At 48.1% G+C, this 20,777-nt stretch overlaps 1 protein-coding gene across 5 annotated transcripts in view; it reads right to left on the reverse strand.

Moving 5' to 3' along the window:
* The window catches only part of BTBD11 (BTB domain containing 11), a 316,516-nt gene continuing 296,944 nt past the window's right edge, over positions 1,206 to 20,777 (reverse strand). For all 5 annotated transcript variants that reach the window (XM_021091555.1, XM_013988219.2, XM_013988218.2 and 2 more), the window contains 4 exons: positions 18,796 to 18,877; positions 11,458 to 11,526; positions 10,080 to 10,193; positions 1,206 to 3,407 (listed from right to left, as the gene is read on the reverse strand). In XM_021091555.1, the coding sequence (XP_020947214.1) occupies positions 3,198 to 3,407; positions 10,080 to 10,193; positions 11,458 to 11,526; positions 18,796 to 18,877 (475 nt within the window). In that variant the 3' untranslated portion in view covers positions 1,206 to 3,197. The remainder of the gene's footprint in view (positions 3,408 to 10,079; positions 10,194 to 11,457; positions 11,527 to 18,795; positions 18,878 to 20,777) is intronic.

A 20,777-nucleotide genomic window follows, 5' to 3' on the forward strand; every position in this document is an offset into this window, starting at 1 on the left:
TCCAGACCTTCGTGTTTATTCCCATGTCTGCAGGCATGTACTTCTGGTTTCTTACTGCCAAAGAAGGGGCTCAGGGGAGCCCTGTGTCAGGCAGGCTGGCTCCCCTGCCTCCCCCAGATGCTAAGGGCTTTGGCACAGTCGCTCAGGACTGGAAGACAGAGCCCTGGGTTGGACAAGCAAAAGACAAATGCCGCAAAAGGAACACATCAAATGCCTTGCTCACTTGCTCACAGAGGGTGATGCGCTGTCAAAAATAAAGTGACCTTCTGTTCTCCTGGCCCGACCCAGAGTTCTAGCCCCGGCACTCAGGTGCTTCGGCTGCTTCCTAAAGAAGAAACAGACCTGCGGATGGACCAGGGTATTCACCAGACCTGAGTTGGACCCAGGCTAGGCGAGGAGCCAGAGGACACCAGCTGGGGACTTGGTTTGACCTTAGTGATGATGGCACCCAAGGGGAAAGCTCCATGTCCCTCCATAGCCCTCGTCCCTCCCCCCAGTCCCAGAATGCTGCCACCAGCCACAAACATCACTTCAGGCTAGCCTCTGCTGGGGCCATGCCCTGCATTTCTCCAACCCTCCAAAGCTTCATCTAGACACTCAAATGACAGCAGGAACTCCAGCCTCTGCAGGTGAATTGGCTGCAGGAGGCAAGAGGCACCTCTATGTCCTCTGCCTGATGGGAAGCCCCTGGGCAGCACCCCGCAGTGGCGCAGACCCAGGGGACTGGCGCTGGGTTTAGCCAGGTTCCAGTTGGCAGTGTGGAGGGCGGTCAATGACACGAGCACTGATCTCATATGCAGCGTCTTCGCGTCCCTTGTTTTGCTTGTTTGTTTGTTTTTTTGCCTTTTCTTGAGCCACTCCCACTCCCGCGGCATATGGAGATTCCCAGGCTAGGGGTCTAATCGGAGCTGTAGCCATCGGCCTGCACCACAGCCACAGCAACACGGGATCCGAGTCACGTCTGCGACCTACACCACAGCTCACGGCAACGCCGGATCCTTAACCCACTGAGCAAGGCCAGGGATCGAACCGCCACCTCATGGTTCCTAGTGGGATTCGTTAACCACTGCGCCACGACAGGAACTCCTTCACGTCCCTTGGTTTTTGCTGGGGGTTGCATTTCCCCAATCTCTTCACTGAATGAAGTTCTCAGGCTCCTGCTGTGGGGTAAGGAGCTGACTGATACCATACAAACAAGGCATGGCTTGGGAAAATCATTTTCTTTTAATGACAGAGAAAGCACACCAAACTAGAACAGAAGCCCGTCAGGAGTTGCCACCGTACAAATCAATGCCCAGAGGCCCTGAACTAGCATCAGACATTCACAGGGAAGTCCTTCGCGGTTAAGGGAACATCCTCGCAGCATCTCTAAGGACAGGAGGTGGGAGGCAGCGATGACTCAGGATGCGCTGGGTATCTGTTAACTTGGACTCCTCTGCAGGCAGTTTTTTTTTTTTCCTTCCTCAGTGGATGGCAGGGGCTGGGGAGGTTTGCAAATGACCAAGTGGAAGAGAGGCTTTGTGTATCAGCATCACAGAAGAGCCAGTGCTGCAGACAGATGTGGCCTAGGTACTGCAGGGGTCATACCCATGCGACAAGACTTGGCTCTGGTCCTCCGAACAATGGCTCAGGGAGCTACTACAACAGATGAATAGCAGCTCCTTTAGAATCTAGGGTTTGTGCACAAGTTCCCAAAGTCATGCTAGGAAACAGGTGGCTCAATGAAACTTCGCCATCCCAAACGGTAAAAGTCACTCTCTTGGTTTTTACTGCATGTTATCTAGGTTTCAAATGGAAGGACAAGAGGAAAAAAAAAAAAAGGTGGCAACTCAAAAACTATTTGGAATATTGTGGCACTTCACTAATTTCTTTTGCTTATAATATATGGCAGAGCAAACGGAACCCTGTCGATATAAACTCTCATTATAGATAACCCTATACTGTACACTCTCAGAATACAGAAAGAATCCATCCTATCATACATATTTCATCTTTAAAAATAATCTAACATAGTCGTATTCTCTGGCTAGTAACAAACTATTGACATCTTCGGAGAATACAGAGAAAACTCTGGGATTCATAGTAAATTCTCTGACGTGCCCCGCTCCCCATTCTCAATTCAGCATCCTCTACGAACGCATTTCTGCAAAAGCATCCCCGAATCATTCATTAACTAGGAAAGGACATGGATATGTTAGTTTCACTAAATGGACTTTTAGCAAGACGTGATGGGACATTTTTACCTTGGCAAAAATGAAGCACAAACATACTATCTCACAGGTTCGGGCCCATGCAAATGCATGTTTTTTGTGTTTTTTTTAAATTTTTTTATGGGGGGGAATTTATTCTCACCCCGAAACCACGATCAGCATGCAGGGTTTTTTCAACTATTGAGTTAGAGATAATTATTGGCAGTGCACCTCTTCCATGTAACCATGATTACTAAGGCAAGGTTATTATTTCACCTTGTTTAGAAGATCAGCAATGTCTTGTCAGATGCATGTTGATACAGTGCAGACCTGCGACTTACTGTTTAAAAAAAAAGAAATCTCAAAACACAGATTCCCTAAACACAATTCAATTGAAAATGAACGGTTAAGCTTTTAGAAATAGATTGGAAACTACAAGGCTGCCCTGTTTTTGTTTTTGTTTTTTTTGTTTTTTTTTTTAAATGAACATTTTAAAAAGTTCCCACCCCTAAAAATTTTGCCAAATGATGTCTTCGTTATTCGTGTCAGTCTCACCAATTTGCCACCATGATTGATTCTTGCTGAACTACAGCTACTAAAGTCCTTAATATGTCATAAATATAATGCTTGTCAGGGTCAGGACAGGGACGTGCTCCTGGAACCTGAAGGGCTTTTCGTTCTCAGTCCACCCATTGGACAATGGTCCCTGGCCACGGGTGTTCAACTGCCCCAGGGGTGCTTTCAGATGAGGTCAGCTTGGCTGCCTCACGTTGACCTTCTAGCTCCGGACTCAGCTGCGATCTGATCTGCAGGCCAGTGGCATGTCCTTTGTTTCTCAAGAGGAGCCCCTGGGAGCTGCATTTGCTTATTCAAGAGAAGCTGAGGCAGTAGAGGCAGCTCCTTGGCTCAGCCAAAAACAGATGCCAGGTGAGATTTCTATGTTCGTGTGAAGCCAATGCGACAGGTGAACTGGCACGTCCCCGGGGAACATTCCCTGGACGGGACGCTTCATACGACAGAACCTTTGGAAGATGACAAGTGGATCGACTGAATCCTGATGGCCAACGTCCTCTGTAAGTCCTGGAGCACATCCTGGCCCGTCCCTTCGCCATTTTTGTCATATAGGAGCTGCTTGAATGCTTCGTTTTCAATGAGGACCATCATGTTTTTGAGAAAGTAGCCTTCACAATACGCCGAGAGCTCTGTGACCCCAAGAAACTGCGGAGAGTGGAGAGGAAGCAGGAGATGGTTATATTGCTGAAAGCACCTGTTTTCATATATGATAAGGGCGACTGATGGTGACATTGGCCCTGATTCTGCATCCTTTGCTGTATGCATACCCATGGGGATGGGACCCTGCAGCTCCTCCCATCGAAGGGCTGAATCCAGTTTTCCACAGCTTGGCCTTGTGAGTTGCTCAGGCTAAGAGAACGTGGCTGACATGAGATTTGCCAGTTCTGAGCTGGCTTCAAGTGGCCGTGTGTGCTTCCGTGCTCTCTTGCAGAACCCTGCCTCTGCCTCAAAAACAAGCCCCAGCCAGTCTGCCTGCAGCGTGAGCAACCACGTGAAACTGAATCAACGGCGACAGCAGCCAGCCAAGATCAGCAAAGCCAGCCGCAGCCGACCGGCCAGCTGACCTCGGAAGCAAGGCTGGCTGAGACCAGAAGAGCCCAGCCATGCCGCTGACTTGTGCTAAATAAGCACCCACTGTTTTAACCCTGGGTCTTGTGTCTCTTTGTGCCACTACTGATAACTGGTGCACGGATGGAGCTGAGACCAGAGTTCTAATCGCTTTACAACTATCCGTTAACTCAGTTCTCACAACAATCCTCCGAGTGGGTGCTGCCTACCTGCCCCCTGCATTTAGGGCCGAGGTTCTCAACCTGGGGTGATTTTGCCTCTCCGGGGACAGCCAGAGGTCTGAATACATGTTTGGTTGTCACGGCTTGGGGGTGGGGTGGGGGTGGTATGGGCACCACTGGAATCCTTTGGGCAGAAGCCAGGGACGCTGGTAAACATCCCACAACACAGAGGGCAGACCTCTCGGCAGAGAATCATGCAGCTCACGTTTATCAACAGTGCCAAGGATGAGAAACTGATGGAGAGACACGGTTCCTGAGACTAAAGCAATATGGGAAGGATGACGTTGACCTGCCTCACTTTAAAAGCCCAGGCAGAAGGCCTGGCAGAGAGCAGACACTGAATGCGGATCTGCTGAATGTATGAATGAACAGTTAACTCCCGGAGTGCCCATACCAGAAGCAAACATTTACAGACAGCACATGAGGTGCCGGGCACTGTGTGAGGCACTTTACAAGCATCCCCGCCTTTAATCCTCAAATTTCCTTGAGGCAGGTACGATTAGCACCTCCCATTTACAGGTGAGGAAACGAAGACAAGAGTGGCTTGCAAACATTCACATGCGTCAAGGGCAGCACCAGGAGCTCAACGCTGGCCACTCAGGTCCTGAAGGCTTGAGTGTTGTCTAACCCTTAGGACGCACTGCCTCCACCCTGCTACCGTGCACGGAGGAGGCAAGGAAGCTTGGAAGCGTGCTTGGTGGAGTTCATGTTTGAGATGCAAAAGCAAATGCGGACATGAGGGTCGGCTGTTTGTACTTAGATCTCTTCTAGTTTTCAAAGCTTGAAAGTCTCTATGGCAAGGAGCCGGATGCTCAGAAGTTAGTGACGTGTTCCCTGAAATGAGAGCCCACTGCTTTGTTTAGAGGCTGAATTGTCTAAAGGTGGAATTCAGTGTTCTGAACCTCCTAAGAGTCTGTCCTTTGGCCAGAGAGGCGCTTTAAGCTGGTCGATGCGGAATATGGGTGAAACTGGGGTGAGGCAGTGCCAATAGGGTGATGGGCGACTGAGTGGAAGACCCGGCCTCAAGTTGGGGCTCCCCCACTTTTCTGAATATGTGACCAGGGCTGGGTCACTTGGCCTCTGGCTTTAAGTTCCTCATTTTCCAAATGGGAACTATGTCACTTGCAGCATAGACTTGTGGACAGAGGGATTGGTGGGACGTAATTTACAGCAGGACTCTGTCATCTGCCACACTTGGGGAGGCAGGTGAGGAAGGGGCTAAGGGGGGAGGGGGGTCCTGGAATCTGCCTGAGTTTTTATTCCAGACTTTGCCACTTCTAGCTGCCTGCTGTTGGGCACGTTATTTAATCTCTGTGCCCACTTATTGCTGTCCATAAAATGGGGGAAGATAATAATACCTACCTAATATGCTATTGCTGGCATTAAATGAGATAAACATGGCATATTCAGAACAAAGGCTGACTGCAGTCAGCACTCACTCGATGTTAGCTGTCATGATCCATGCAAACAATTTGCACTATTTACTTTCATCTCACTAATTGATATCCAGGCGCTCAGGCAGACAAAGTAGGTGGCTAGGCTGGGATAAGGGGAGTTGGCTGTATCTACAGAACCTAGTTCAGCTAACTGGCCCACAGAAGGACCAAGCCTATAACCTTGAACTTGCTGACACCAGGGGCTAATTCGCCGAGCCAAAGGCCTGTCTTCATAAAAACCATGTGCAACTTTGGGCCAAGTCCAATGACTTCTCTGGGCCTCAATTTCCCAAGCTACAAAATGAGGGGGTGTGGGAGTTCCTGTCATGGTTCAGTGGTTAACAAACCCGACTAGTATCCATGAGGATGCAGGTTTGATCCCTGGCCTTGCTCAGTGGGTTAAAGATCCAGCATTGCTGTGAGCTGTGGTGTAGGTTGCAGATGTGGCTAGGATCTCGAGTTGCTGTGGCTGAGGCTGTGGCTGGCAGCTGTAACTCTGATTCGACCCCTAGCCTGGGAACCTCCATATGCTGCAGGTGTGGCCTTAAAAGACAAAAAAAAAGGGGGGTGTGTGGAGGAGGGAGCACCACGCTCTGCAGGGCATTGGGACATACCAGGTAATTCTGTGGTCTCCGAGAGGCTTGGAGGGCCTGGTGAGGTTTATCAGGTGCGCGGGCTTGTCATCACCCAAATGTTCACATAGATGCATAGCATCCTGGAACTGGAAGAGCTCTTAGAAATGCTCTCCTTCTTTCAAGAAGGAGAAATGCTCTCCTTTTGGTGTCACAGAGGGAAGGCCTCCCTGTACCCGTGGGGAAAGGGAGGCTCAGAGTTCCCCATCTCTGACTCTGTGGACACAGGCTGCCTCTCTCTCCTGACCACTCCCAGTTGCCTGCTTTGTGCAGGAGTCTGTCTCATCACAAGTTAGCATAACTGGAGAATAATAAGCACAATAAGTACTTACATTTATATTTGGTGATATTTACTGAATGGTGGCTTTACATCAGCCAATTACCGACGGACCTGGACTGGAGCGCTCATCTCCTAGACCAATGGCTGACAAACTAAAGGTCTGTGGGCTAAATGTGGCCCACCACTTGCTTTTGTCAATAAAGTTTTATTGGGACAAGGCCATGCCCATTCACTTATGCATTGTCTCTGGCGGCTTTTGCACTCCAAGGCAGAGCTGAGTAACTTCAAAGTGAATGGCCTCTGTGAAAACATTGATCTGGCCCTTGACTGAAGAAATTTGCCAACCCCTATTCTACACAATGATTTTGTCATGTGCAGAGACCACGTCTTACTCATTTCTTATTCTGATGTATATACAGCTCCTGGTAAATAGTGGTAAACAAACACCAGTGAATGCATCCCCTGGTTTTTAAACCCATGTTCTTCCCAACACGGTACCTCACTGAGCTTACTGCATTAGCTTAGATTCAATCTGATAAAGCAGAGGTAACCTTGCCAAGAATTTGCTGGCATTTGAAACATGGTTGTTAGTATCTAATTGCCTGCATTTTTAGGAGTTCCAAACCCAGTTGGTTTCTTTCTCGTCTCTTTCACTAGACTAGCCTCTATCTGTAGCACAATCTGCCAATAAGAGAATCCACATGGCAGGTGATCACTAGTGGGCGCTGCAGTATCCACAGCACAGGGGAGGCAGCGCAGAAAGGGCGAAGGGCGCTGGCAGTGCCCTGTGCTCCACGCAAGTATCGGGAAGGGCAGGCGCTATCCTTGGAAACGTTCTGGGGTGTGGCCTGGGAGGGAGGCAGAGGCTGGTGTCTGATAAAGACCACACTATGGCTGCAGAGGCACACAAATGAAGGAGGCATTTCTCTGCCATACGTGTTCTGAGCCTGCAGCACAAACATTCCCAGCCTGGGCTCACGTTGCATTGGGCTGCATTATTAAATAACAAGAGAGCTGAAGACGCTGCCTGCCCAGGAGGCTGAAATGATTCAGATAGGACCGTGGAAGGTAGGCCTTGCTGCCAACCCCAACGTGGGGTTCACCAGGCAGTTTGAGTGAAAGAGGTCAGGGGACGGGGGAGAGGGCGCTTAGACGAATCAGGCTTTCTTCCCAGGTAGAGAGATTCGCTGGATGCTTTTTTTGCAAAGTAATTTAAGATTAAAAAAAAAAATGCTGTGTCCTAAGAAACCAGATTTTGGTTAAAAACCCTCATTTAACTAAAACACTTGGTATTTGTGGGTAGGAAGCAGCCTGATTTTACTGATGACCAATCAGAAAATCTTTTTGGAGCACCAAGGATGACTGCAAATATTTCAAACATTTATTAGGCCAGACGGTAAACACAAAGATGCACCTGTGCTTTGAGTGAGCCCGACCTGGGTTTACCCTTCTGGGCACGGACCCCAAAGAACAGGAAGCAGGGACTGGAACAGATACTGACACCTCTGCTCACAGAAGCCTTATTCACAACAGCCACAAGGGGGATGCAACTCAGAGAGCCACGGATGGGTGAATGGATAAACATGGCATGGAATAGTATTCCATACACACCATGGAATAGTATTCAGCCTTAAAAAAGAAATAAAATTTGGACACATGCCACACCGTGGGTGAACTTTAGGGACCCTGTACTAAGTGAAATAGGTCAGCCACAAAAATAAGCCAGACAAGTACTGTAGGATTCCATTTATCTGAGGTACCCAGAGCCATCAAATTCAGAGACAGAAAGTTGAATGATGTTTGCCAGGGGCTGGGAAGGAGGGGGGAATGCAGAGAGAGTGTTTAATGGGCACAGTTTCAGTTTGGGAAGATGGAAAGTTCTGGCGTTGGGTGATGGTGACAGGGGCACAACAATGTGAATATACTTACGCCACTGAAATGTACCCTTAGAAACGGTTAAAACCGTAACTTGCACATGATGCATATTTTACCACAATGAAAAAAATCTCAGTGATAGCTGTGTGACCTTAAGCAAGTTACTTCCCCTCTCTGTGCCTCCGTTTCCTTATTATAACATGGCACTAATGAAAGGGTGGTGGTGAGGATTAAAAAAAGGTAAGGCAGCAAGAGTTTAAGTGCAGGGACCTGCAAGTGGAACGGGCTCGGGGAATGTTGGCTCAAGACAGAAAATCACATCTCAAATGCAACTTGTTTTTTCACAATGAGCAGAGAGAGCATTACTCTCACCAGCTGGCCCTCTGGAGACCGTGGATGTGGGAGGCGTGTGTGCTGAGCATCAGTTACACAAAAGAAGAGCACTTGGTTTGTTTTAAATTAACTCTTGATCTTAATTCATTTCACTGTTTCTCCCCAGCACATGCTAATCCCCGTCCTGAGTACATGAAACAAAATGAAGTGGTACCTGGACTCATTACCTTCATTGTCTTGCTCCCAGAAGTCCCACTTGTGAAATGAGTGAAAACCTGGAGTGAAGACTGGCCTGGGGGCTGAAATCACAGCGATTGTCCTGGGAGCCTTTAAAAATACAGACTCCTGGGCTCCGCTGCATAGATCACTGGGGATCGGGGCGGGGGGGGGGGCGGCGGGCAGAGATTCCAAACTCTCCCCAGGTGACTCTGATTAGCCGTCGGGTCTTGGGTCCGCCGGGCTAGGGCTCCTTGGCTTTCGCTAGTGTCTCTTGACAGCCTTTCTCAACCTTGGCACATCCGAGTATCACCTGGGAAGTTGTGAAGGCTACCTTTTTCCCCAGGCTCCACCCCCAGAGGTTGATGAATTGATCTGTGATGGGTCCCAGGCATAGGGCGTTTGAACGCCCAGGTGATTCTACCGTGCAGACAGTACTGGGAACCTAAGTTCTAGAATAATGGTTCTCGCCCGTGAACAATACCAGAATCGCCTGGAGGGCCTGCAAAGCCACAGACGGCCAGGCCTCACCTCCCGAGTTTCTGATTCAGTTGGTCTAGATGGAGCCTAGAATATAGATTTATTTTTTAATTTTTAAAAAATTTTATTTATTATTATTATTATTTTTTATGGCTGCACCCATGGCATATGGAGGTTCCCAGGCCAGGGATTAAATCAGAGCCTCAGCTGCAGCAATACCGGATACTTTAACCCACTGTGCCGGGCTGGGGATTGAACCCGCACCTGCCAGCGACTTGAGCCACTGTAGTCAGGTTCTTAAGCCACTGCTCCACAGTGGGAACTCCTAGAATATACATGTCTGACAAGTTCCCAGATGTGCTGATGCTGCTAGATGGGAGCCCAGACTTGGGAGAACCACTGTTCCAGAACCTTGCTGCTCAAGCTGAGACCTGGGCCAGCCGCAGAGGCTTGACCTGGGAGCTTGTCAGACATGCAGACCAGGGCCCACCCCCGGCCTGCTGAATCAGAGTCTGCGATGTGATTCACAGGCACGCTGGTGTTGGAGAGCCACTCCTTTAGAAACTTCTGGGTTCCTGCTTTCTTTGTGTTCTGGAGGGGTGAACGAAGGGAACGAACGACCCTCCTCTAGAGCAGGAAGCAGACCTTGGGAGGATGGGTCCTGGATGCAAAGGCCCAGCATCCGTGCTGGCCACCTGCTCAGAGCGTCTGCAAAGACAGCCTCTCCCAGCTCAGTGCACAGGGTAAGCTCAGGCAGCAAGAGTGCGATGGATTACCTTTGCGTGGTTGTAAATATCCACACAGTTGTCAGTATTGATGCTCTTTGCGCAGATAATCTCACAGTGTCGCTGCAAAGCCTCCAGCTGGAAAAATTTGGCGGCAGACAGAAGCTAAAAACCATAAAAAAAAAAAAAAGAGCCTATTAGAGGTTGGGAGACAGTAGGAAAGCAACGACTGTGGGGAGAAAAACCCTCATCTCCCACAGTGGTACCCAAGGTGACGACACTGGGAATAAAGTGTCGGTTGTCATGCTACAGCACGGAGGTTACACTAGAGGACGAAGACCCTGAGACCATGTGGGAGATGGCGGAGGGCAGGGGGGTCCAAGTGAATCAATTTTGCATCTATTACAGCAGGAGGTCAAGCAAAACTGCCTAGAATTGTTCTGTCCAGAAATCAGGGTGAACGCTCTTATTTATTAACAAGATGGGTTATTATCCATGTGGCTCCCTCCCTCCACTCATCCAGGTCTCCCCACACAGATGTCACCTCCCGTCTCCTCCCTCCACCAGCGTCTGGCCCCCTTCTCACACCAGACATGAAGTCATGCCTGCCGCCCTCCCCAGAGTCTGGGAAGGCAGGGACCTCTGTCCCTTTGCATCACTGCTGTGTCCGGTGCTGAGCACACACCTGGCCACAGGAGAGGCTGAACAGAGGCTCTGGGGAGGGGAAGAAAGGGCTGAAGCAAGAGTTCTAAGGGACTGCTTTTGGGAAAAGGACGTGGGGCCAGGGTGGGGATGGCCGGGTGTGGGGCTTTATATACATTATAGCCCATTCTAATGTATCCGCGGGCTTTGTTCTCCTTAAGGGACAAAGTCTGGGACTTTGCACACATCTGGCATTCTGAGTCACATGTACAAAGCCTGGCTTGGACATTTCATGCCATCAATGAAACACTGAACCCATGTACCCCCAGTGACAGACAGGAAGACAAGCGAGGCCAGGGGAGCTGGGTGGGGAAGAGCAGGCTGAGTTCTGAGAGGGAGACAGGAGTCGGGAAGCCTCTGTAACTGGCTCTCAGCTTCTGCCTCAATGGACATGCTGAGGTTTGAAGAATGCTTTTAGATGATACAGTTCTCTGACAAATGACAAGGGAGAAATGGTCAAGGATACTTCCCGATGATGCTCCTTGAGTCCCAGCTGTGCCTCAGACTCTTCAGTAAATTTCCTTTACTCCATCCCCGCCTAAAGCCAGTTAAAATGGGGTAGCACTCAGCTGCTCTTGAAATGGATCAGACTAGTGCACTCAGCCTTCTAGGGAGGGGCTCTGATGAGAAGCCCTTGGGAGAAAGGAGGCAGGCAGGACCCCAAAGCCTGCATCTAAATGAAAAGCCCATGTGTGCCACCCACTCAAGGACACAGCGGACCCCTTACCTCCATTATCTCATTGTTTTTGATGAGCAGTGACTCTGGGCCACCATAGTAGAGATACTGCATGACCAGCTGGAAGAAAGGAGACAGTGAGCAAAGGGTCAATGGCACACAGACACAATCATCATAAAGCCACCCAGTCAAAGCCTCAGGCTACGTGACACTCTGCATCCACGCCTCCCTGCCTGAGGACCCCTCCTGGGGTGGGGGTGGGGCACTCCCACTTGATCACTGCCTTTGCAGAGAAGCTCCATTTAAAAGTTTTATAGGCTGGGTATTTTTCCTTACAGCATGCTGCGATCTGTCTCCCCATGGTTCTCTCCCAGGGTCAAATTAAACAATTCTAAGCTCTGTTCCCTAGGACGGGTTTTTCCCATTTACAGTGGATAATTATGGGCTGTTCTCCCACCTCTCACCCCATCAGGCTGCCCAGAACTGCGGGACACATGGTGTGGCTTAATGACCCTGTTCCCCCTTGGATCATGGCCCAGTTTGACTAGAGACCTCTTGTTCACGTTCCAGTGCGTGACTCTGGGCCACCAAAGGACCACCTGTTCCTTATTACAACTCAGCCAGATCCAAGATGAAGCCATTGGGGGTCCATGATCTTAATGGTTCATTGATGGTGTGAACTGTCCAAGCCAGCCTTTGTACATGTGAGTCAGGATCCCCAGATGGTGTGGAAAGTCCCAGATCTTTGCAAACTGGTGTCACTTAAGTGGAATGAAGCCCTCGGATGTGTTAGAACGGACTATCACTACCTCCCATGAGACTAAGTGTTCATTGCTTACGTGGTGTGTGTGTATCCTTTGGAGTTGGCCACAGTCTCCACCACTCTCTGATGTCTACTGCCTGCCTGTATGAGACACTGATTCTACCTGCCTGGCCCTAAGGCACCTGTGTTGGAAAAATCTGTAGACTGTTTACATCCTATCTTTGGGTATTTATAAAATGAGCTGTTTGGACTGGGATGCCCTCTATGATCCCTTCAGACTCTGATAATCTGTGACCAATACAGGGCAGTGGTTAAGAGCAAGGACTCTGGAGTTGGGCTGCCTCCGTTTCTGAGGTCTGCCTCAGTTTCTCAGATCCGGCTCTGTTGCTTGAAAGCTGGGTGACCTGGGAGTTCCCGCTGTGGCACAGTGGGCTAAGAATTGCTGCAGAGGCGTGGGTTCGATCCCAAGCCTGGTGCAATGGGTTAAAGGATCCGGTGTTGCCACAGCTGTGGCATAGGTTGCAACTGTGGCTCGGATTCAATCCCTGGCCCAGGAACTTTCATACAATGGGTACAGCCATTAAAAAAAAAAAAAAAAAGATGGGTGATCTGAATTAAGTTAGACTCTCTGTGCCTCAGTTTCATCATCTGTAAAGTGGGGATAACATTACCTACCCCATGGGGTTGTGATGAGGATTGAATGAGTTAACATATGTAACAGGCATAGCAGGGGCCTAGCAGGTACATGGCAAGAACTCTATAAATGTTAGCCTTTTAATTTCCTCTGTGGTTGGAAAATTTTTTTCCAGTAGTACTTCTTCTGCTATGTGCTGCCACTTTCTTTCTTGGGCCATTCAACATCCTTTGTGACTGACCTCAATCGAGTATTGCATGTGTGTTTACAGCAATCGTTTTTCAGCTCATACAACTCAATACAAAAGAACAAACCAGCCAATCAAAAGTTGATTAGAAGACCTAAGTAAACATTTCTTGAAAGAAGATATATAGATGGCCAATAGGCGCATGGAAAGATGCTCAACATGGCTAATTACTAGAGAAATGAAAATCAAAACAACGAGGTATCACCCCACAACACTGGTCAGAGGGCTATTAATAAAAAGTCTACAAATAATAAATGCTGGAGAGGGTGTGGAGAAAAGGGAATGCTCCTATAGTATTGGTGGTAATGTAAATTGGTACAGCCACTATGGAAAACAGTATGGAGATTCCTCAGAAAAACTAAAAACAGAGTTGCCATATGATCCAGCAATCCTGCTCCTGGGCATAGATCCAGAAAAAACTATAGTTTGAAAAGATACCTGCACCCCTATGTTCATAGCAGCACTATTTACAATAGCCAAGACATGGAAGCAACCTAAATGTCCATTGACAGATGAATTCATAAAGATATGGTATATATATTCAATGGAATACTACTCAGCCATGAAAAAGAATAAAATAATTCCATTTGCAGCAACAGGGATGGACCTAGAGATTATCATCCTAAGTAAGTCAGACAGAAAAACAAATCAAATGATGTCACTTATATGTGGAATCTAAAAAACGACACAAATGAACTTATCTACAAAACAGAAAGACTCTCAGACTTGAAGAACAAACTTATGGTTGCCAAAGAGGACAGATGGGGGAAGGGATAAATTAGGAGTTTGGCATTAGCAGATATAAATTGCTATATGCAAAATGATAAACAAACACCAAGGTCCTATTGTACTGCACAGGGAACTATATTCAATAACCTGTGACAAACTATGACAGAAAAGAATATGAAAAAGAATATGTATCTAAAACCGAGTCACTTTGCTATATAGCAGAAATTAACCCGATTGTAAATCAACCACACTTCAATAAAAAGGATCATTATAAAAATGTACATATATTAATCATGTACAGTTTTCTTGACATAAAGTTCATATAACAAAAAATGTTTTGGGGAGTTCCCGTCGTGGCGCAGTGGTTAACAAATCCGACTAGGAACCATGAGGTTGCGGGTTCGGTCCCTGCCCTTGCTCAGTGGGTTAACGATCCGGCGTTGCCGTGAGCTGTGGTGTAGGTTGCAGACGCGGCTCGGATCCCGCGTTGCTGTGGCTCTGGCGTAGGCCGGTGGCTACAGCTCCGATTCGACCCCTAGCCTGGGAACCTCCATATGCCGCGGGAGCGGCCCAAGAACCAAGAAATAGCAACAACAACAAAAGACAAAAAGACAAAAAAAAAAAAAAATGTTTTGATTTAACGTACACAGTTCAGTGGTTTTTAGTATATTGACATTGTTGTGCAACCATGACCTTAATCTAATTTTAGAACATTCTCCAACACACCCAAGAGAAACTCTGTGCCCATTAGCAGTCTGTTTCCTCCTTGTGCCAGACATGACAACCGCTATACTGGACATTTCATATAAATGGAATCATACAACACATGCTGTTTCGTGTCTCACACTTTCACTTGGTGTGAGATTTTCGAGGTTCACCCTGTTGTCACAGATGTCCCTCCTTCACGTCTTTTGTACTGCTGAACAATATCCCATTGTGTGGATGTACCACATTTTGTGTATCCATTCATCAGCCGATGGGCGTCTGGGTTATTTCCACTTTTTCGAGGTTATGAATACTGCTGCCGTGGATTGATTTACTTTTTTGGATCTCATCTGCCGGTCTGCCCTTTTCTCCTCCTCATCTTGACAGCATCTGCCTTTTATACTCTGATTGCTCCCAACCATTTGCCTTGATCGGAACCTACCAGTGTCTCTTTCAGGCCTCTGCTTTTGCCCATGCTGTTCCCTCTGCTCGATGCCCTTCCTCTCTTCTCCAGCTGTTGAACGCTGGCCCCTCTTTCGGGATCCAGCTTAGTGGTCACCTCTGGGCAGCCTTTTCTGATGTGCTTATTAGATCTCTTCGCTGTCCCCCATCACACACTGGAGAGCGCATCGCCCCCAACGGCAGTGTTATTTCTTGCTGGAGTCTGAGGGCACGTGCCATGCCTTTTCCATCTCTACCTCCCCAGTGCCTGCGGCGGGCAGCACACGTTAATCAGAAACACGATTCCTCCCCTCCCTTGTTTGTTTGACCACTGGCCGCCTGCTGAGCGGTGGTGGCTGAGGCTTGGTGAAATGATAACGTAGCATTGTTTACCCTCCTCTCTCTCACCCTCAGGGGTCATGAGCATCTAAAATACCACGTTGGCAGATGTTGGGACCTTGGCTTTATTAAAATCCATGTATTCCCCGAGCACCTCTCTTTTATAAAGGCCAAACCAATAATAATAGCGGAAAGAACCATAATAGTAACTGCCCCGAACACAGGGCCTCTCCAGTTACAAATCAGCTCTCCATCACGTCGTCTCATTTCTTCAAGCTTGGGCTGTTGACTGGAAATGCTGCTTTTGTCATAGATGGAGATCCTGGGGCTAATGGAATTTAAATTGGGCTGTGCTGTGCCACCCTCAGACTCAGCCAGCACAAGCCTTTCCTACGTGTGTGTGTGTGCATGTGTGAGAGACAGAGAAATGGACCCTTGTTAGGTCAAAGGGCCTGTTGATGGAGTTGTTTTTCTTGGCAGCTGTCAACCTGCAATGAAGTGGGGTGTGAGCGGTGGCCGCAGCCTCAGCCGCGTGGGGCTCTCACCCGCATGTGATGTTAAGTGCAGTCTTGTGGAAAGGAAACCCCACGCTGTCTCATTTACCAAAATTCTCCTGTCAGCACCGAAGTGAAGTGAACAGGCCCCTGGGAACCTCCTTCTGGGTCAGCGTCAGCCCTACTGGCCCCTTTCAAGCCACAAATGAGGCTTTTCTTCTTTTATGGGGCAGGGGCAGGCCCACAGGAAAGTCCCCGAGCTCTGCTTAATCTGCCCTGCCCGTTACTGTCACTCGAGGCGAGTGTGGCCGGGGAACCTTCCCCAGTCCAAAGCAATCACTGGCCTCTGGTTCCTCTGGGCCCTGCCTTCCCCCGTAGGTGTCTTATTCCACCACTCCTCACGGCAAACATTTATTGAGTGCCTACTGCAAGCCAGGCTCTGGTGACAGGAACCCCCCCAATTAGTCCCAGGCTCGATGGCATATGTGCCCCCTCCCTGAGCACTTGGAGAGCCTGGGGGCCTGTGCACAGTTCCCAGCGTCTAGCTCCTGCTCCAAACTCTAACAGGCCTTTCCTTGGGGCTGTGTGATTTTCAGGTAGGGTCCAAGGCCCCACAGCAGGGAGGTGCTTAAGAGATCAGGTCTGAAACCCACACACCTACAGTCAATCAATCTTTGACAAAGGAGGCACGAATGTACAATGAGGGAAAGACAGACTCGTCAGCCAAGTGGTGGTGTGGAAAGCTGGACAGCCACGGGTAAATCAAGGAAGTTAGATCACACTTTCACACCTTACACAAACATAAACTCAAAATGGCTTATAGCCTTAAATATAAGACATGATACCATAAAACTCCCAGAAGAGAACAAAGGCAAAATTTCTCTGACATCGACCATACCCATGTGTTCTTAGGTTAACCTCCCAAGGCCATAGAAAAAAAAGCAAAAATAAACAAATGGGACCTAATCACACTTCTAAGCTTTTGCACTGCAAAGGAACCCATAAACAAAACGAGAAGACAACCTACAGACTGGGAGAAAATATTTGGAAGTGATGAGACCATTAAGAACTTCATTTCCAAAATATACAAATAGCTCGTACAACTCAATAACTAAAAAAATACAACCTGATCAAAAAGTGGGCAGAAGACTCAAACAGACATTTCTCCAAAAATGACATACAGATGGCCAGTGTGCTCATGAAAAGATGCTCATCATCTCTAATTATCAGGGAAACGTAAGTCAAAACTACCATAAGGTACCACCTCACACCTGTCAGAATGGCCATCATTAAAAAGTCTACAAATAACAAATGCAGCAGAGGGTGTGGAGAAAAGGGAACCCTCCTTCACTGTTGGTGGGAATGTAAATTGATGCAGCCACTATGGAAAACAAGATGGAGGTTCCTTAAAAAGCTCTTTTTTTGGTCTTTTTAGGGCTGCACTCTTGGCATATGGAAGTTCCCAGGCTAGAGGTGGAATGGGAGCTGTAGCTGCCGGCCTACGCCACAGCCACAGCAACACCAGATCTGAGCTGTGTCTGTGACCTATACCACAGTTCACGGCAACGCCAAATCCTTGCACCCATATCCTCAGGTATAGTGGTTGGGTTCTTCTTTATAGTGGTTGGGTTCTTTTACTGCAAAAATGAGAATTCTGGTTCCTTAAAAAACTAAACATAGAGTTACCTTATGATTTAGCAATCCAACTCCTGGGCATATATCCAGACAAAATTATAATTCAAAAAGACATATGCAGTCCTATATACAATATCCAAGACCAAGAAGCAACCTAAATGTCAATCAATGGAGGACTGTCTAAAGAAGATGTGGTACATATATACAGTGGAATATTACTCAGCCATAAAAAAGAATTAAATAATGCCATTTGCAGCAACATGGATGGACCTAGAGATTATCATACTAAGCGAAGTAAATCAGAAAAAGACAAACATCATATGACATCACTTATAAGTGGAATCTAAAAAAAAGGATACACATGAACTTATTTACAGAAAAGAAACAGACTTACAGATAGAACGGATTTGTGGTTGCCAAGAGGGAGGAGGGTAAGGGAGGGATGGATTGAGAGTGTGGGATTAGCAGATGCAAACTATTATATATAGAATGGATAAACGACAAGGTCCTACTGTACAGCACAAGGAACTATATTCAATATCCTGTGATAAACCATAATGGAAAAAGAATATGAAAAACATTGTATATACAAGTTTCATGGAAACTTTCAGACCAATGGCTGCTACCATTCTGGAAAGGTCAGTGGGCACTTTGCTCTCAGTAGAAAATGCAGTCAGGAAAACAGGCACTTGGATGTCTGAGAGCACGCTGACTCCCCGGCCCGCCTCCTCTCTGCTCCCTCACCCCAGTGGGATGGAACCCTGGCTGGATGGCACCAGGCTGGCCTTGTCCTTGGAAACCCCTTTCTGCCTTTCCGTAATGCACAGTTCAAAGTAATATATTATGCACGGCTTTGTGCTTAGCAGGGAGGTAGTTTATCAGTTACGGATTAGAAAAATAACAACTCAAATTTTGCCAAGTTGAACATTTCCTCATGTTGTCCTAGTTGCTCATCTCTCCAAGAACTCAAGACATAAAGGTGATGATGATTAACTTGTTAAAAATGGGGAATATGAGGCTCAGAGAACAGAGTGTTTTGCTCATGGTTATCCTGGAAGGATTCTTTATTTTGAGGTTCCAACATACCCAAAGGAATGCATCTCTAATGGTGGAAGGACAGGCACCTGGGTGGGCTTTAGCACTTTAGTGCGAGGACAATTGACCAATTGCTCAGAGTTGCCCCTGCTGGACTTTGAGTCCCTGGGTCCCAGCACAGTGTCCAGCACATAGCAGGTGCTCGATTAATGCTGAATGGATGGTAAATGGGCGGGGCAGTTGAGGATGGGGGCCAAGTGTACAGGAGACTGAGCTGATTCAGTACAGGGTCCACAGGTGGAGGGTTGGGGGACCTGTTGTTGCCAGGCACCCACCAGCAGGGTTCCAGGCCATGGTGGGGGCTCACCTGAAAGATGGGGTACTTCACGTATCCGATCTCTATGCAGGTGCTGTCGTTCGTTGGTTTGCTGGAGAGGAGCGCTTTGAACCTGAATGAGAACCCACAAAGGGAGATGAGAAGGCCCACAAACACATCCACAGCTTGCAAGAAACTCGGCTCTCTGATGACAGGAACACGAACGTCTTATTTCCCCGCCCCTGCTCTGAAATACAATGACCTGTCTGTAGGTTTCTTAATTTAACGCCCCCCTTCTCATATGATACCATAATCCAATCTGAAGTTAAACCTCTATAGTTAAAACCAATGTTTGGAACTGGTAAATGATGTCCCAAACAGGTGGCTGGAAAAGAACAAAAGCCTTCTGAAACCCTGTTGACTTTGCAGGGCCCATCACAAAGGCTGCCTCTCTTATGGAACCCTTCCTGAGCTCAGGCATGACGCTCCTCTAGGGCCCACGGAGCTCTCCGCCTCCCTCCTCCCTCCTCCCACACAAGCTCTGCTCCAAGAAGGCAGGGACTTCTGCCCTTTCTGTCTGGGCTACATCCTCAGAGCCTGTGCCAGGCTGGAGCTGATGCATCATGGGTATTTAATCAACACCCGTTGACCACCTAACCACCTCCCTAAGCACGACCTTCTGTCTGGGGTTTTAAGGCTATTTCCTCACCACAGACTAAATTAAGCTCCTTGTGGGCAGAGACACAGTCAATGGAACACAATGATACTCAATACATTTAGGAATAAGCTAAGATGTGCCTCTTTTTAAAAATGAAACTCTAGGAGTTCCCAGGATGGCACAGTGGAAACAAATCCAACTAGGAACCATGAGGTTGCTGGTTCAATCCCCTGGCCTCGCTCAGTGGGTTAAGGATCCAGCGTTGCCGTGAGCTTCAGTGTGGGTTGCAGACGTGGTTCGGATCTGGCGTTGCTGTGGCTGTGGTGTAGGCCGGCAGCTGTAGCTCTGATTAGATCCCTAGCCTGGGAACCTCCATATGCTGCAAGTGAGGCCCTAAAAAGAAAAAAAAAAAAAAGAAACTCTAAATTTGAAATACTTTTAGATTTTCAGAAGAGTTGTGAAGATAGTAAAGAGAGTTCCAGGATGCCCTTCATCCAGCTTCCCCCAATGCTAACGTCCTGCACAGTCATGGCACCTTTGTCCAAACAAAGACATTAACATTGGCACACTATTGGTCTGGTTTTTCTGTGGTGTCATAACTGAAAACCATGTCAGGGACAGCATATTTTTCTCGTGGTGGCAAAACAGACATCTGGAGTTTGTATTTGGTTTAGGGGTGACACGGGAGGTGTCAGGAAGCTTTTAGGAAACCAGGGCCCACTGGATGCACACATTCATTAGCAAACTGGAAGTGGTTCTGTTTCTGGATCCTGGTGTCCTTGCCCTTTGCTCCCCCCTCCTCCCCGGCCGCCCGCTTCCTCCTCCTTGCAGCATCATTCTCCCCTTTGCCCAGCCTCACTCATCCCTGTTCACGTCCTGGTATAATGTGGTTCTAAACAGTCAACTCCATCTCAACTCAGATTGAAAGGAGGAGGAGGGGCCACAGCAGCACCGGCAGGAATGGTGTTACACAGTCGTCACCTCCGGAGTTCAGGAAAAGTAAGGTCAGAACCTGCGTATTTCAGGTGGCTTTGCCAAAGTTCCCTGGTATCTGGGGAGCAGGCCTTTCAAGGCTGCAGCATGTGAGCTTTCAGGTTGTTCATGGCACGTGGGCCCCTGGATGAGGGAGCTACCCTCCAATCCACGCCCTGCTCATGAAGCTCTGTGCCTGGTACATGCACCGTCTGCCCTGAGGACCCACATCTTGTCTAAGCCACACAAAGGCTGCTGACTACGCTAGTGGCTGCACTCTTTTTCCAAATTGTGATTAAAAAACATATAACATGGAAGTTCCCGTTGAGGTGCAGCAGAAATGAATCTGACTAGGAACCATAAGGATGCGGGTTCCATCCCTGGCCTCGCTCAATGGGTTAAG

This window comes from Sus scrofa, chromosome 5, assembly GCF_000003025.6.
Source record: "Sus scrofa isolate TJ Tabasco breed Duroc chromosome 5, Sscrofa11.1, whole genome shotgun sequence".
NCBI classification, from domain to species: domain Eukaryota; kingdom Metazoa; phylum Chordata; class Mammalia; order Artiodactyla; family Suidae; genus Sus; species Sus scrofa.